This window comes from Onychostruthus taczanowskii, unplaced genomic scaffold (genome assembly GCF_017590055.1).
Source record: "Onychostruthus taczanowskii isolate IOZ18803 unplaced genomic scaffold, ASM1759005v1 scaffold84, whole genome shotgun sequence".
NCBI classification, from domain to species: domain Eukaryota; kingdom Metazoa; phylum Chordata; class Aves; order Passeriformes; family Passeridae; genus Onychostruthus; species Onychostruthus taczanowskii.
The window spans coordinates 1,227,136-1,242,287 of NW_024506332.1; the positions used below are offsets into that span (position 1 = coordinate 1,227,136).

At 48.9% G+C, this 15,152-nt stretch overlaps 1 protein-coding gene across 6 annotated transcripts in view; it reads right to left on the minus strand.

Annotated features, from left to right (window-relative positions):
• Window positions 1-15,152, minus strand: part of PPP3CC (protein phosphatase 3 catalytic subunit gamma) — a 38,516-nt gene that overhangs the window by 16,300 nt on the left and 7,064 nt on the right. For all 6 annotated transcript variants that reach the window (XM_041424815.1, XM_041424813.1, XM_041424811.1 and 3 more), the window contains exons 2-3: window positions 5,824-6,021; window positions 5,473-5,597 (exon numbers count right to left, since the gene is read on the minus strand). In XM_041424815.1, coding sequence (XP_041280749.1) covers window positions 5,473-5,597; window positions 5,824-6,021 — 323 coding nt within the window. The remainder of the gene's footprint in view (window positions 1-5,472; window positions 5,598-5,823; window positions 6,022-15,152) is intronic.

Here is a 15,152-nt window from a genome sequence, read left to right on the forward strand (position 1 = left end):
TGCAAGAGAAATGTCACTTTTCTGGGCTGGCAGGAGAACTTTGAGGTTGCTATAAATGAACCAAATGACTTGGAGGAAGAAGCAGCCCTGGCATCAAAGCAAGGCAGAGACACAGCATCAATAGGGGAGGGTTTGGGATGTATGCAAGGTTGGCAGCCTGCAGAAGAGAGATTTTAAAACACATTTGAAGGGGTTTAAAGTGGAATGGGGTTGAATTTGGCACCACAATTCTTCCTGGACATGCCAGGGATGTGGAGAGAGACCATTCCCAAGGATGTGGGTACCAGGAGACATGGAGTAAAGGACACTGAAGAGCCCTCGAGGGCTCCAGAGGGGCTGGAATGAGGAATGAGGGAGTTTCTACACTTGCATGCCTCGGATGCTTCTTGGTGTTTTTGCACAGATCCCTTTCCCAGGAATTGATTCCTGCCTGCTTGCAATAGCCAAGGAGCAAATCCAGGCAGTCACAGCTTTTTGGGTTTAAATCATCTTAAATCATCTCCTTCTCTCCTTATTCTGCCTCTCATTGTGACGCCCAAAGCCAAGGGTTTGATTCACTTGGAAAGGGAAAGCTCAGCAGGACACAGGGAGGGAATTCCAAGAGGAATTGGGACTCACAACCCCAAAAATGCAAGAGGGGCTGGTGCCAAACCTGCCCCCACCATGACCTCTCTCATCATTCCCAAAATCTGGCATTTGTAAGGAAGTTTTACACACAGAGCCTGCCAGAGTGGGAACAGAGGCAAAACTCCCAAATCCAGCCTGACTCCCACTTTACAGGGCTGACAGGATCTCTTTAATATTATTCTGGATAAAAAAGTGCATTAAATCAAGATTACCACATAATTCCATAATTAGACAGCAATCACATGTCCTGTCATAACTGGATTGGAAGAACTGGCCTGGGAAAGGTGCATGCCATTATCACAGCACTTTTCCTGATAAATTTCCTCTTTCCATGGATTCTGTTCCTGGTCATAACAATTCACTAATTTAACAAAATCATTCTATTCACTGTATTCCAGCTTCATGGTCTGGGATGGTCCTTTCCTACCACAAGCACCGACCTCTCTTGTGCCATTCTGGTATTTGGGACTAAAAGCTGAATGAAAGGAGCATTTTTCCCACTGGGAATCCTACAGCAGGGCTCTGCCTCATCAGCATCTCCCAAAGGGCGAGTTCATCCCGATTTCCATGCTGCCTGTCAGCCCTGCACTCTGGAGCTGGGATCTGTGGCCAGTCAGTCTCGCTGTCACAGCAGGTTTGGGACAGCAAACCCTTCCCAGAGTCCCCTTCCAGCAGCATTCCAGCTTTCACACGCTTCTTCCCCTCCCCTCTCCCTTCACAACTCTTTTCCTAAAAAAAAAACGAAACTAAACCATCAACCAATCCACTCTCCATGGCCTCATTATACTGGGAATTCATGTTTTTAAATGAGAATTTCCCTAAGGCAGAGGCCCAGCAAGAATTTGTTGAATGATTTGTTGCTGACATCCAGCTGAGCTGATGAACTGAGAGGCTTGGGGGGGGCTGGGGTTTGGAAGGTTTTGTCTGAGCCACAAATTCCTCCTTGTACCTGGACAACCAAACACCTGGAGCCACAGGGAACACCTGGAAGGGAAATCTGGCCCTTACACCTCCTTGGCCTCCAGTCTGGCATCGTTTCCTGCAATTAAACCACCCCCTCCTATTTCGTTCCGTTAAAAGGTCACGGTTGTGGAATCGTGGAATATCCTGAGCTGGAAGGAATCCACAGGGATTCCAAGGCCTGGCTCTGCCCAGGACAGCCCCAGCTGCTCAGATCATCTCCCCATGGAAGCCCAACTTGGTGTGGTGACTCATGAGGCTGCTGCTGCTGCTCCCCACCTTCCCAGAGGTCACACCACAGGCAAAACCTGGATGTTTTTCCATCTGGGATACTCCAAACCTGCTGTTGTTTCACTACAGAAAGCAAGATTTTGCACACCCAGATGGGAATCTCTTTCCACCTAGGTGGAAGGGAGAGGTACATGGGAATGAAAACTTCTGGATTCTGCCTTATCCTGATGTTTGCAGTGTGTTTGCTGTGCCCACCAAAGCCCACCCTGAGCTGTGGGATCACAGGGATTCTCCAGGGAAAATCCATTGCATTCCTGCTGCAACACGGGGGGAAAGGCAAGGAGGAGAGGAAAAAGCAGCAGGAAATAGAAGATAAAACATCTTTTTTGCCCCACCACCTCAGTTCTCCAAGGCCATACATCGTCTTGGAATTCTTCCATATTATCACAGGCAGAGAGGACAAGGGGGATTTGAACTAAAAGGGGATTTAGATGGGACACAGGGAAGAATTCTTTCCCTGTAAGGGTGAAGAGGCCCTGGCACAGGCTGCCCAGAGGAGCTGGGAAAGATCTCCTTATCCCTGGAAGCATCCAAGGCCAGGTTGGACAGGGCTTGGAGCAACCTGGGATAGTGGAAGGTGTCCCTGCCCAGGGCAGGGGGTGAAACAGGATGGGATTTAAGGTTCTTCCCAACCCAAACCATTCCATGATTCTGTGATGATCCCAGCACGGAGAGACCAGGGTGCTGATCCCCAGCACTTCTGGAGATCTAAGAGCAAAACCTCCATGTCAGATCAATCCTGGGCTAAGAGCAGCACTTTTCCACCCTGATCCACACAATCCATACAAAGACACAGGGCCCAACAGCTCTCATTTGAAGGCTCATGGGTTAACACCAATAAAAAAAATCCACCTTTTCTCTCAGAAGGAGCTGCTGTTCTGGAATATAATCCCTTTTCCAGGTGAACACTGCAAATCCAGAGGAACAGTGGGATGTGTCCTTCCCCTTCCTCCCTGGGGGGCTCCTCCTGGCAGCACCATCCCAAATCCCAGAGATCCCAGCAGCCCCAGCCCCAGCTCTGCCTCACCCATCCCCGCTGCCCCGGAAGCTGCTCCTCGTCACACCTTGGCTCCCTGTCAGGATTCCAGAGCGTGGGGCTGGAGGGGAGCCAGGGGCTGCTGGAGCTCAAGCTGTCAGCCCTGCTCTCCCTAAATCCTCTGCAGAATCCTTCAAGGAACCCCTTGCACTCATCCCTGACAGTTCCTTCCCAAAAATTTTCACTGGGGAAGATTCAGCTCAGCTGCTCCTGCAGCCTCTTTTTTCCAAGAGAAATCACCCCTTCTGTTATTCCAGCTGATTTCTGCCACATTTCAGCCCCCTGCTCCCCCAAAAGCCTTTCCTTACTTTGCTTCCAACTGGGAGAAGTGCTCCACTTCCACTCAGCCCTGCCTCTGTGAATCCAGATGGCTGCAATCCCTTGGGATTTGTGGCATTTGCTAAGAGCTGTCCCTTCCTGTCCCATCCCAGGTCTCCACTGAGCCAGCAGCAGCCACGGGGCTGCTCTCAATCCTTTTGGGCTCCACTCCATCCTTTGTCCTCCCAATTTCTTGGGCATGGAATCCCAGGGAGCTGCCACAGCCCAGGTGACTTCTGCTCCTCTCTCCTGACCCCATTCCAGGGTTGCAGAGGGAAGCAGTGACTCAGGCACGTGGCCCTTCCTCCTCCTGTTCCATCCTGAATCCTGCAGCTTTTCCAACATTTGCTTCCCACTGCCTGGTGGGGTCCTGTTGGAACCCTGGATGCTGAGAATTTTAAACTTTCTGTGCTGAAAGGCACAGACCCACAAGAGAACTCTACCTTTCACCTGAGGCTGTAGAAAAGACTTCCAAAATTAATTGACAACACTGAGATTACAGGTGTGGAGTTGGTTAGAAGTGTGTGATATCACAGAGTAGAAAACTTGAAAGAGTTTAGAGTTTTAGAATATAGAAATAAATATAAAGCAAGATAAAAGTTTTAGGGCAGAGTCAGGTTATTCTTCTTTACCTTCTTCTTCCTTCTTCTTCAAGGGTTTGGGTGGTATTTTGTAATTAGACAGAAAAGTCCACATTACAAGCTTTGAAAGATCAGTTACTAAGTTAAAAAGGAAAATAATCTAAGTGTCATTTCTTAATTAGATAGTTTAGTCTTAAAAGACCTTGTAACAAGAAATAGCCATTTTGTGCCTTACTAATAAAAAGCTACAAAACTCAGAGTTGTGAGACTATTTCACTGATAAAAAACAATAAACACCTAAGCCCAAACACGAACTAAAATCTCAAGTGCCTTCAATCCCAACCTCCAGAACCCACAGGATCCTGTTGCCTGCACAAGCACCATCAACTGTCCCTCTTGTGTCCCTGAGTGACAGCTCCAAGTGACATTAAAACCACCCCAGAAGGCAGAGGATAGGCATTAACCCCATCCCTGCCACTGCCTGAGGATCCAAGGATGGGGACATCATTTTCCTGCCCAAAATCCCACAGGGAGTTATCAGCACTGCCTTCACCCCATGCAGAATTCCACTGGAGGGTAAATCCAGCATGAGAGATCTGGGGTTGGGTGTTTGGGCTGACTCTCAGCTGGATTTGAACTCATTCTGAGCTGTGTTTTACTGATTCTGAGCTGTGTTTTACTGATTCTGAGCTGGATTTAATTGATTCTGAGCTGAATTTTACTGATTCTCAGCTGAATTTTACTGATTCTGAGCTGTATTTTATTGCGCTGCATTTGAACTGATTCTGAGCTGCATTTTATTGAGCTACATTTGAATTCATTCTGAGCTGAATTTTACTGATTTGGAGCTGTATTTCACTGATTTTGAGCTGTGTTTAATTGATTCTGAGTTGTATTTTATTGAGCTACATTTGAACTTATTCTGAGCTGCATTTCACTGATTCTGAGCTACATTTTACTCATTCTGAGGTGTATTTTATTGAGCTACATTTGAACTGATTTTGAGCTGCATTTTACTGACTCTGAGCTGCATTTAATTGATTCTAAGCTGAATTTTACTGATTTTGAGCTGCATTTTACTGATTCTGAGCTGAATTTTATTGATTTTGAGCTGCATTTTAATGATTCTGAGGTGTATTTTATTGAGCTACATTTGAATTCATTCTGAGCTGAATTTTACTGATTTTGATATGTATTTTAGTGATTCTGAGCTGCATTTAATTGATTCTGAGCTGTATCTAACTGATTTTGAGTTGCATTTTAGCTATTCTGAGAGGCATTAAACTGATTTGGGGCTGTATTTAACAGATTCTGAGTTGCACTTAATTGATTCTTATCTGAATTTTACTGATTCTGAGCTTAATTTGAACTGATTTTGAGCTGGCTTTAACTGATTCTGAGCTGTATTTTACTGAGCTGCATTTGAACTGATTCTGAGTTGAATTTTACTGATTTGGATTTTGTATTTTAGTGAATCTGGGCTGCGTTCAATTGATTCTGAGCTGCATTTTACTGATTTGGAGTTGAATTTTACTGATTGTGAGCCAAATTTGAACCGATTCTGAGCTGGTTTTAACTGACTGAGCTGCATTTTAACTGAGGTTCAACACTTTGGGTTCCTTTATCCCCAGCAACCCCAAGCTCCACTTCCTTGGTCACCTCTATACTGAAGTAGCCTCTGTCCACGTAGTCCCCCAGGAAGAGGTAGCGGGTGTTATTGGGTGATCCTCCCACTTCAAACAGCTTCATCAGGTCAAAGAACTGCCCGTGGATGTCACCACACACTGGGGGAGGAAGAACAGCACAAAAGAGGGACAGAATTACCACGCTAAGAAAAGCAAGGTCACGACAAGCAGCGAGGAGCAGAGCGAGCACCGGCAAAATCCTCTCTTCTGAGAGCTCTGCAGAGTTAAAAAACCTCGTGGGTGGAAAGAACAGGGCAAAAAAAAAACTAAAAACCTGCTGGGGTTATCCAGGTTGTTATTCAGGAATTGAGCCATGAGCTCTGACCTGTGATTGGAGCCTCCACCTCGATCATGGTCTTCTCGTGCCTCAGGATGGCGGCGCCGTCGTTGATGATTTTCAGCGCCGCGTCCTCCTCCAGCCGCCCTTCCTTCACCAAGTGGCTCTTGAGGACGTCGAGCCTCGGTTTGCCATCCTCAAACACCTCCTTCAGAGTGAGCCGCTGCGTGGGAGGGAATGGGACAGCTGGAAAGGCAAGGGGAGGGAAGGAGTCAGCGACACGGCGCTTCTCGGGGACAGGGAACGACGGGCTTTGCTCCCGAGCCTCCAGCTGACACCCAGAAATGGAATTCCCACTGAAACGATGCTCCCAAAGAGTGAGAGAAGAGCTGAGCTGCCAGAGCTGCTGGATTCACCCCTCTGCTTGGTTAAAATACCTCTTGGTGCAGCCTAAATGCCACCTGTAGCTGTGCCAGAGCTGCAATGCCAAGGGGACAGTCAGCGTTGGAAGGCAGAACAGATTCCATGGAAATACCAGCACAACCAGGAATCAGTGAGCCAGGAAGGAGGACCAACAGGTAAAATCTTTCCTTATCAGGAAATCACATGCCCTCAAAAAGCAGAATTTGCTTCCCTTCGCTCCAATACCTCAAAAAGCTTCACCCCCAAAAAGCAGAATTTGCTCCTCCCTGCCCCAATAACTCAAAAAGCTTCACCCCCAAAAAGAATGTGCCCCTTTTCACCTCAATACTTCAAAAAGCTTCACCCCCCAAAAACAGAATTTGCCCTTCTCTGCCCCAACACCTCAAAAAGCTTCACCCCCCAAAAAGCTGAATTTGCCCTTCTCTGCCCCAACACCTCAAAAAGCTTCACCCCCAAAAGCAGAATTTGCTCCTCCCTGCCCCAATACTTCAAAAAGCTTCAACCCCCCAAAAAAAGAGCTGAATCTGCCCTTCCCAATACTTCAGAAAGTTTCACCCCAAGATTAGAAATTGGAAATCTTGATGGAATCCAATATTTAAGGTAAGTTAAGGCCTCAGCTATTTGCAGCATGTTCCTTAGTTTTTAACTCTGGATGGAAAATACCCCATCAAAAACTGCTATATTGTCATTGTTATTACTATTATTATCATCATTATTTCATGGTAGGGAAGAGGATGGTGTGGGAGAAGGTGACCTCTAGCAGAAATTAAGTAAAAAAAACAAAAAAAAAACAGAACAAAAAAATCAGTTTTCAGTAAAAATCTGAATTCCTCATCTCCCTTCTCCCAGGCCTGGCTAATTTAAAAAAGATGGGAGCATGCATGAGCCTGGTGTAACATTTAATGGCTGTGTAGTGTCTTGAATTAAAATTAATTCCAGGAAGGAGGCCTGGATGTTTGGGAAGAACTGGGAATAAAACCCCAAGTGTGTGGCCTGGCTGCCAGCAGCTCCTGCAACCCATGGAGTGATGGGAATCTTATCCCAGGGATCCTCTCAGATCCTCCATTTGCTCCCCAAATCAGTAAAGGCAGGATTTCCTCACCCTCTGGGCTCAGTTCTTTCAGCAGCCCCTGGCCATGGTGGGAGCAGAACGATTCCAGGCACAGCTGGGATGAGGAGGAGATGCTGGGATGGGGTTTGCTTTGGGATGCTCCACCCAGAGCTCCAAGAAAAGCCTCTTACCCCAGTGCAGACCCCACAGGGAGCTGGCATCACCCCCCAGCCTCGGGGACAAGGCACAAACCTCCCCCAAAAAGTGCTGGAAGCTCTGCAGTCTGTAGGGATGGGGGCAGATGGAAACACCTTCCCACCCTTACCTGGCATCCCCCAAAATATCCCAAAATCTGGAATGCACCAGGGCTTTCATGGGGATTTGAGCCATGGTGGTGCCAGTCTGGGTGTGAGCAAGCACTTCCAAAAACATCTGAGAGCCACTGGATAATGAACTTCCATCATTCTGCTTCTCCTGGGAGCGTGGAAGGCAGATTCACACCCCCAGGAAAATACCTGGGATGTAAATCTAACCCCTGGATGCAAATCAAACCTCTGGATGTAAATCAAACCTCTGGATGCAAATCAAACCTCTGGATGCAAATCAAACCCCTGACCTCATCCATCACCCAGCAAAGACTGGTGAGGCCACACCTTGAGGGCTGTGTCCAGTTTTGGGAGCCTCACTGAGGGCTGGAGTGAACCAGAGAAGGGAACAGAGCTGGGGAAGGAGCACCAGGAGAGGCTGAGGGAGCTGGAAATACTTCAAAAAGCCTCACCCCCAAAAAGCAGAATTTTCTCTGCCCCAATACCTCAAACAGCTTCACCCCCAAAAAGCAGAATTTGCTCCTCTTCACCTCAATACCTCATTCCAGGCACAAGAATGTGACTGGAGGAGAGGGTTTTGTATCAAAAAGAGTGTATTTTTTGTATCAAAACCAGTGTGGTGGCAGCTGGAGAAGGGCAGGGATTGTCCCTCTGTGCTGGGCACTGGGAGGTGCCTCGAGGGCTGTGTCCACTTCTGGTCCCCTCACTGAGACATGGAGGGGCTGGAGTGAATCCAGGGAAGGGAACGGAGCTGGGAAGGGGCTGGAGCACCAGGAGAGGCTGAGGGAGCTGGGAAGGGGCTCAGCCTGGAGAAAAGGAGCTCAGGGGGGACCTTGTGGCTCTGCACAGCTCCTGCCAGGAGGGGACAGCCAGGGGAATCTGGGATCTTATCCCAGGGACAGGGACAGGAGCAGAGGGAACGGCCTCAGGTCGTGCCAGGTTAGACATCTGCAGGAATTTCTTCCTGGAAAGGGCTGTTAAATATAGGAAGGGATTGCCCAGGGAGGTTTGGAGTCCCCACCCCTGGGGGTGTCCAAACAACACCTGGAAGTGGCACTCAGCACTCTGGGCTGGTGACAAGGTGGGGACTGGGCACAGCTTGGACCTGGTGATCCTGGAGCTCTCTTCCAACCTGAACGAGCCCGTGAGACACTAAAATATTGAATTTTGAATTTTCCAGGACAGAGCTGGCCAAATAACACAGGGAGAAGAGCGGTGCCGCGGCTCCCTTTTAAATGCAAATCCAGCAGCAATTTACCCTGAAAACCCCCAAGAGGAAACGCAGAGAGGCGGCACAAGAGATTCTTTACAGCTGAACATCAATTTTCAAATCACAGGAACTGCAGGAGTGGCTCTAATGAAAGGGGAGCTGGTGCCTGCAGCGAGGTGGCCCCGCTTTCATCGATCCCTTTGGAAGTTGTGCTCTGTGTCCCACGTGCCTGGAAAGCTCCAGAGCCTTCCCCACCAAGCTGACAATTAAACCAGTCCTGCTTAAACCAACACGGGCTGGAGCAGGGCTTTTGCTGCATCCACTGCTCAGCTCAAAAGGAAAAAAAAAAAAAAAAGACCCTTCTGGAGCAAAAAAATAATTTTGAAGGATTTTTCGCCTCTGGGTCACTGCAGGGTTGGCAGAGCTGTGGGAGGAAATGAGGGAAGATGTGGGGCTGGCACCAACAGGATCAGCTGGGATGAGGGAGGGCAAAAGGAAGGAAAAAGGTGGAAATGCAAGTCCAGGACTTGGAATGAGGGATTTTTTTGGGACACTGAGAGGCTGGAAAATGATTTGTAAGTGCTACAGACCTTGTGGTTGTTCTGGCATATGACTCCAAAGGGAGCCAGGGAGCACTCGGAGGGCAAATGATTACAACAAGGGAGGAGAGAAACAGAAACCATTCACCTCCACATTCCCCAGCACTCCAGGCCCTCCAGCATGGCCAACACCTCTGGAGCCTCACCAAGGGAGTGAGAAGCCCCAGAAGCGGGGTTGGAGAGCTCAGCAAAGATGGGATGTGACCCCAGGACAGCACTGCCCACCCAGAGATCCAGGGAAGCTCCTGCCTTTGCCTTTTCCTGGTAGCCCCAGGGAGCAAAGTTATGCAAGATCAAATCTGAGGCTTCAGCCAAGAACTTTTATGTAAGTTCCCTCCTTGGCTTTGCACAGCTCCACTCCCACAAGGAGCTGGGCACCACCAGGAACTGGCTCCTCCTTGGTTCTGCCAGGTTTCAGCAGTTTAATTAAATACCTCGATTTTATCCTTCTCCACGCTCCATTCTCTTGGACAGGAGGAAGAGGATGCTCCTGCAGCCAGGCAGGGCTCTCCAGCAGTGGGAACAGCCCTCAGAGCAAACTGACCTGGAATTTTGTACCTCCAGGGCACTGACAAGGGTGGAGAGACTCACCCAGTTCCTGCTCCTATCTGAAAAATGAGGAGGTAAGTCCTTATCTCACACACACACCAAAAAAAAATCAGAGTTGTGGAATGGCTTGGGATGGAAGGAGCATCCACTCTCCCAGGTTGCTCCAATCCCCATCCAGCCTTCCAGGGACATTTCCAGGGATCCAGGGCAGCCACAGCTCCTCTGGGAATTCCATCCCAGCCCCTCCTCACCCTCACAGGGAAGAATTCCTTTTCTACACCCACCCTAAATTTCCCTTTTCAGCTCAAATCCATTGCTCCTGTCACTGCAATTCCACGGCTGGTCCTGGTTAAGCTCATCCTCAGAGCCAGCTACCAAATAATTAATGAAAATGATGAATAAACCACTCCCAACATTCCAAGAATTAAACCCTGTGACCTCTGTGCCACCTTCTCTCTGCACACAAACCTGAGTTGCACCCAGTCTTGTTTGAACAGTGAAATCTGCAGGGCTGGGGTTTCTAAATCCACCAAGGGCATCCAAACCCACGGCCAAAAAAAGGCAATTCCTGCTCCACCAACAGGACACGTGCTGAGGGCCAATCCACAACAAAAGGACACAAAAGCAAGCAAAGTTTGAGGTGTGAAATGGATCAAAAAAAAGGTCAGGTGTGCCCAAGGGAAAACGAAAAGGAAATTAAAAGGAAAATCAAAGGGATCTCTTTGCTGGACTCCAGGGCAAGACTCCATTTCCTGCCAAATTAACACAGATTTTATTTGCCAGGCCACGAGCAAAGGGGGTGTTTGCAACACTCTGAGAGGACATGAATGGTTAAGAATGAAAGAATTTGGGAAAAAGCTGCTTTTCCACCACCAGCAGCACTCATCCCTCAGCACCAGATGAAAATCCCACAGGAAAAAAAAAAATCCCATTCCTCCCTACCTCTGTCCTTAAAATGCACTTAAAATTCAGCTTCATCAGGGCTGCCCCATCCCCAGCTCCAGACAGAGAAAACAGAGTGATCCACAAATGATTGTTTATACATCCCAGAGTCCCTGGGATGGCTGGAGGCAGCAGCTGAGGCGGATTCATTACTGAAAAAGGAGCAGGAGCTCCGTGCCTGGAGCGGCAGCGCTGGCCAAACGCTGCTCCCGGGGGCTGCAGGGAAAAGGGGTGCCCTCAATCCCCAAAAAATAACCCCCCAGGATTCGAAATTCACAAAAACAAACTCCAGAGAGGTCTCCCTGCAGCTCCTGATGCACATCTGGGAGGGAATCCAAACAAAGCCCCTTCCCTGCTTGCTCCTCAGCACAGAGCAGATGGTGAGATGCACTTTGGAGCAAAAAAAGCACATTTTGGGGCAAACCCCAGGATTTGGACACTGAGGAAGCTGGATGGGCTGGCAAAGGTAAAAACATTGCCAGGAAAAGTCCACCAGGAGCCACCCAAACCCCTGTGAAAGGGAGAAGCTCCAGGGCTGAGCTGGGCACAGCACAAGCAGCAGGGTGGGGTTTATTCCCCCCTCTTTCCCAATTTCCAAACAGCCCAATGTTATTTTTATCCCAGATTTTATTCCCATTCACACCTAACCTACATTCATCTATTCAAAGCTGAGTCTGGGGCTTGGAGGGAATCATGTGGAGAAATCCAGCACGGAAAGGCCACAGAAATGGCTTTTTTTTTTTTTTTTGGGAAAAAGGTGGATTTTCAGCTTTCAGAGTCATTAACAGGGAAGAAACCCTTGGAGGCAGGGGATGGATGTCACTGTCACTCCAAGCCACCCTGCTTTTCCTGCTGCTCCATCCCAGATGCAGAACAAAAGCAAGGACAGGCTGGATCTCAGCAGCTGGGTGATGCTGGAATCCCAGAACGATCCAGCTTGGAAAAACCCTCCAAGGTCAGCAATTCCAATCTGTGACCAACCCCCAGCTCAGAGCACTGAGTGCCAGGCCCAGGCATTCCTTGGAAACCTCCAGGGATGGGAATTCCACCACCTCCCAATGCCTGACCACTCTATTTATCAGCAAGCATCCTATTTTCCTTGGAATAACCTTTCTTTTTCCCAAAATGATTGAACCACATGAATTTCTGGTCATTAAACACAAAATTTTCTTTGCTTTAAGAACCCCCACCCTGGTTTCTGGGAGGTTTTTCCTCCCCTGAGGTGCCCTGATGTGAGAACCTGATGAATCAGGTGTGTGTGAGCTCGATACCCTGATTTTTCCAAGCTTGGATCAAGCCCTGACAAATAATTTGTGTCATTTTCCAGGGCTGGCACAGGCAGCCTGACCCTGCCACGGCACAGAACTGTTCGTTCCAGCTGCAGGAACTCTGTGGAAAAAAAAAAAAAAAAAAAAAAGGACCTTCATCACCTCCCACCTGAGGAAATAATTAACATCGCCCTTATTAAAATAAACATTAATGTCAAAGAAAAATCTCCAAATAAAGTAAATATCTTCATGTATAAAAGCAGCAAGAGCCAGGAATTATTATTATTATATTATTGCCATTTCCACCCGTTTTCCTCCAAATTTTTGCATGTTCCAATCCTTTTTTGCTCTGGGTGAGGAACCTCCACATTTCAGAAGCTCCAGAGACTCCCAAATAGAGGGGAAATAAAAAATTCCAGAGTTCTGCTTCTCAGCCCTGGAAGTGCTGCAGGAAGACCACGAGATTTGGGGTTATCTGAATTCCTCTGGAACAGCAGCTCCTTTGAATGGATGGAGTTTATAACGTCCCAGTTTTATCCAGAACTCCTCGGAGCTGAATCCGACCTCCCAGGGCGCTTCTGGTTTGGAGAGCTGGCTCTGATCCTCACCTGGAGCCACGGATTCCTTTTTGTAGGACAACCAGAATTATCTCCTCACAATAACCCTAAAAATACCTGCATTGTACGAGCTGAATGAATGATTTCTTCGAAGGGGACAGTCACAGCCAGCCCAAACCAGAGCCGGGATGAAGCAACGGAGCCATTCCCAGCAGAAAACCTGTCCCTGCCTCATCAACTCCGAGGAGTAACACCCAAAATTTGAGGCCACGCTGGGAGAAGCTGGCAGGCCCTGGGGCTGAGCAGGAGCCAGGTGCATTTAAGGCTAAAAAAAGCAGGTGACAGCTCTGTGTATGGAAATGCAAACACAAACAGAGCACAGCCCCGGCCGCGCTCACGGCTCCCACGGAAACACGGGACACTGAGCCAAGAGGCTCAAAATCCACACAGACCTAAGGCCAGCCAGGAATTTCCAAGGAAATACCACAGAATCACAGGATGGTTTGGGTGGGAAGGGACCTTCAAGATGGACTTGGCCACTTCCACGGATGGGGCAGGAACAGATTTTTTGGGAAAACCACCCCAGAGCCTCACCGCTCTCAGAGGGAAGAACCAGACACTGCAACCTTACAGCTCCCTGAACTGTGCTCACTGCTCCCTAAAACCTTTGGGATAGCAGGTGACTATCCTGGTTCTGCTGGGAATTTGGCCAGTAAACAGAGAGGCCAGGACCAACCAAGGTGCCTTTGCTGAGGATTCCCCAGCAGAGCTGAGGGCCAAGGTTTTGCCCTGACTGCCGATTCCTGAGGTGATGGTGATGGTCCCACGAGGTGGAGAGTGAACTCTGCTCCCGCTGGAGCCAGGCAGGATTAAACCCAGGAGGGTTTAATTAGAACAGAGGCGACTTAAGCCACACCAGGCACCAGCTTCCAGGCAGCCCCAGGCAGCACAAAGCCCTCCTGGCATGGCAGCCAGGGCTCCTCACACCCCACATCCTGCCCTGACTCCACAACGAAGCTGAACCCAGAGCTGGATCCGTGGTGTTGGTCTGGCTCCTGCCCCCACCGAGGCTCCCCGTGGATCAGAGACCTCAAAAATACTCTCAGTGGGCACCCTCAGGCTCCCTGAAGTGATAAAATCCACATTTGCTTGCAAGGCCCATCAAGTTCCCAGCTCAGATTTGGCTCCCCATGACCGGCACTGATGCGGATTTTCCTGGGATTGTCATTGAGCCAATCAGTCCAGAGCCGAGTCCTCTGCCAGGAATGTGGGCTCTGGACATCACCGAGTGCCAGCTCACCAAGCAGAGCCCAAAAACCTCCAATTCCAGCCTGCAAGTCCTCTCTCTTTGAGACCCTCCAGCTCTGCAAACTTTCCAGAGGTTAAAAATCAATGTATTCCCAGAAAATCATCACTCAGCAAACCTGGTGTCTCACTCTCATCAGTGGGATTCCAGGGAGATGCTGCAAAGCCTGAGGAAAAAAAGGAGGAGGAAAAAAGGAGGAGCATGAAAAAGGAGAAGGAAAAAGAAAAAAGAAGGAGGAAAAATGGGGAGGAAAGGAGGAGGGAAAAGGAGGAGGGAAAAGGAAGGAGGGAAAAGGAAGGAGGAGGGAAAAGGAGGAGGAGGGAGGAAAACGAGGAGGAATGGAGGAGGAAAAGGAGGAAGTTTAGAGCAAACAGCTGTAGCTACTTTAAAAAAAAAAGTGAGCTCCCCAAAGGAGCAGGGAGGGGATTCCTAGATGTCAGCAGGCAGGGAAATTCACCACCTGTTTGCCAAGGTTCCAGCTCGGCCACTAATAGCTCATTAATGGAGGCACAGCAGGGGTTTTGTGGAAAAGGCAAATCCCGGGAATGTGAACCCGACCCTGCCACGGCTCCCAAGGGGCTTCTGGATCCCATTTCCAACCTGCTCTAAGCAAACACAACTCCGTGTCCTTCCAAGATCTCGCTCCAGGGAACAGGCTGATCCATGTGGGAATCCTGGACAAAGCAACCCCCAAAAATATTGCTGCTGGAGCAGGCAGTGTGTGCAAAAAGTGGTCACAGCATGGATAAATGGGAAATGTGAGCACAAAATGATGGATTTTGACACAATCAGGGCCTTGGTTTCTCTTCTCTTACCATCTCAGGCCTCAAACCCTCACCCTGAGTGGGATCCTCACTGGATCCAGCTGCTGTGGATAAAATATTCCTTGCAAGGTGCCTGTTCCCAGGTTTGGGAATATCTGTACCCACACATCACCTCAGACCACAGCGAGGTGCTGACGGTCCAAATGGAGCTGCAAAAATTCCTTTCAAAGGAATTCAAACCTTCCCAGTGGGCACCCTGGACACCAACCAGAGCAGTTCTCTTGCAAACCAAAAAGCAGCCCCCCAAAAAACTGGGATAAATCAGTCCCAGTGCTGCTTCCAGAGCAGCCTCCCAGAGCTGCACGTGCCAGGGATGGAGCAG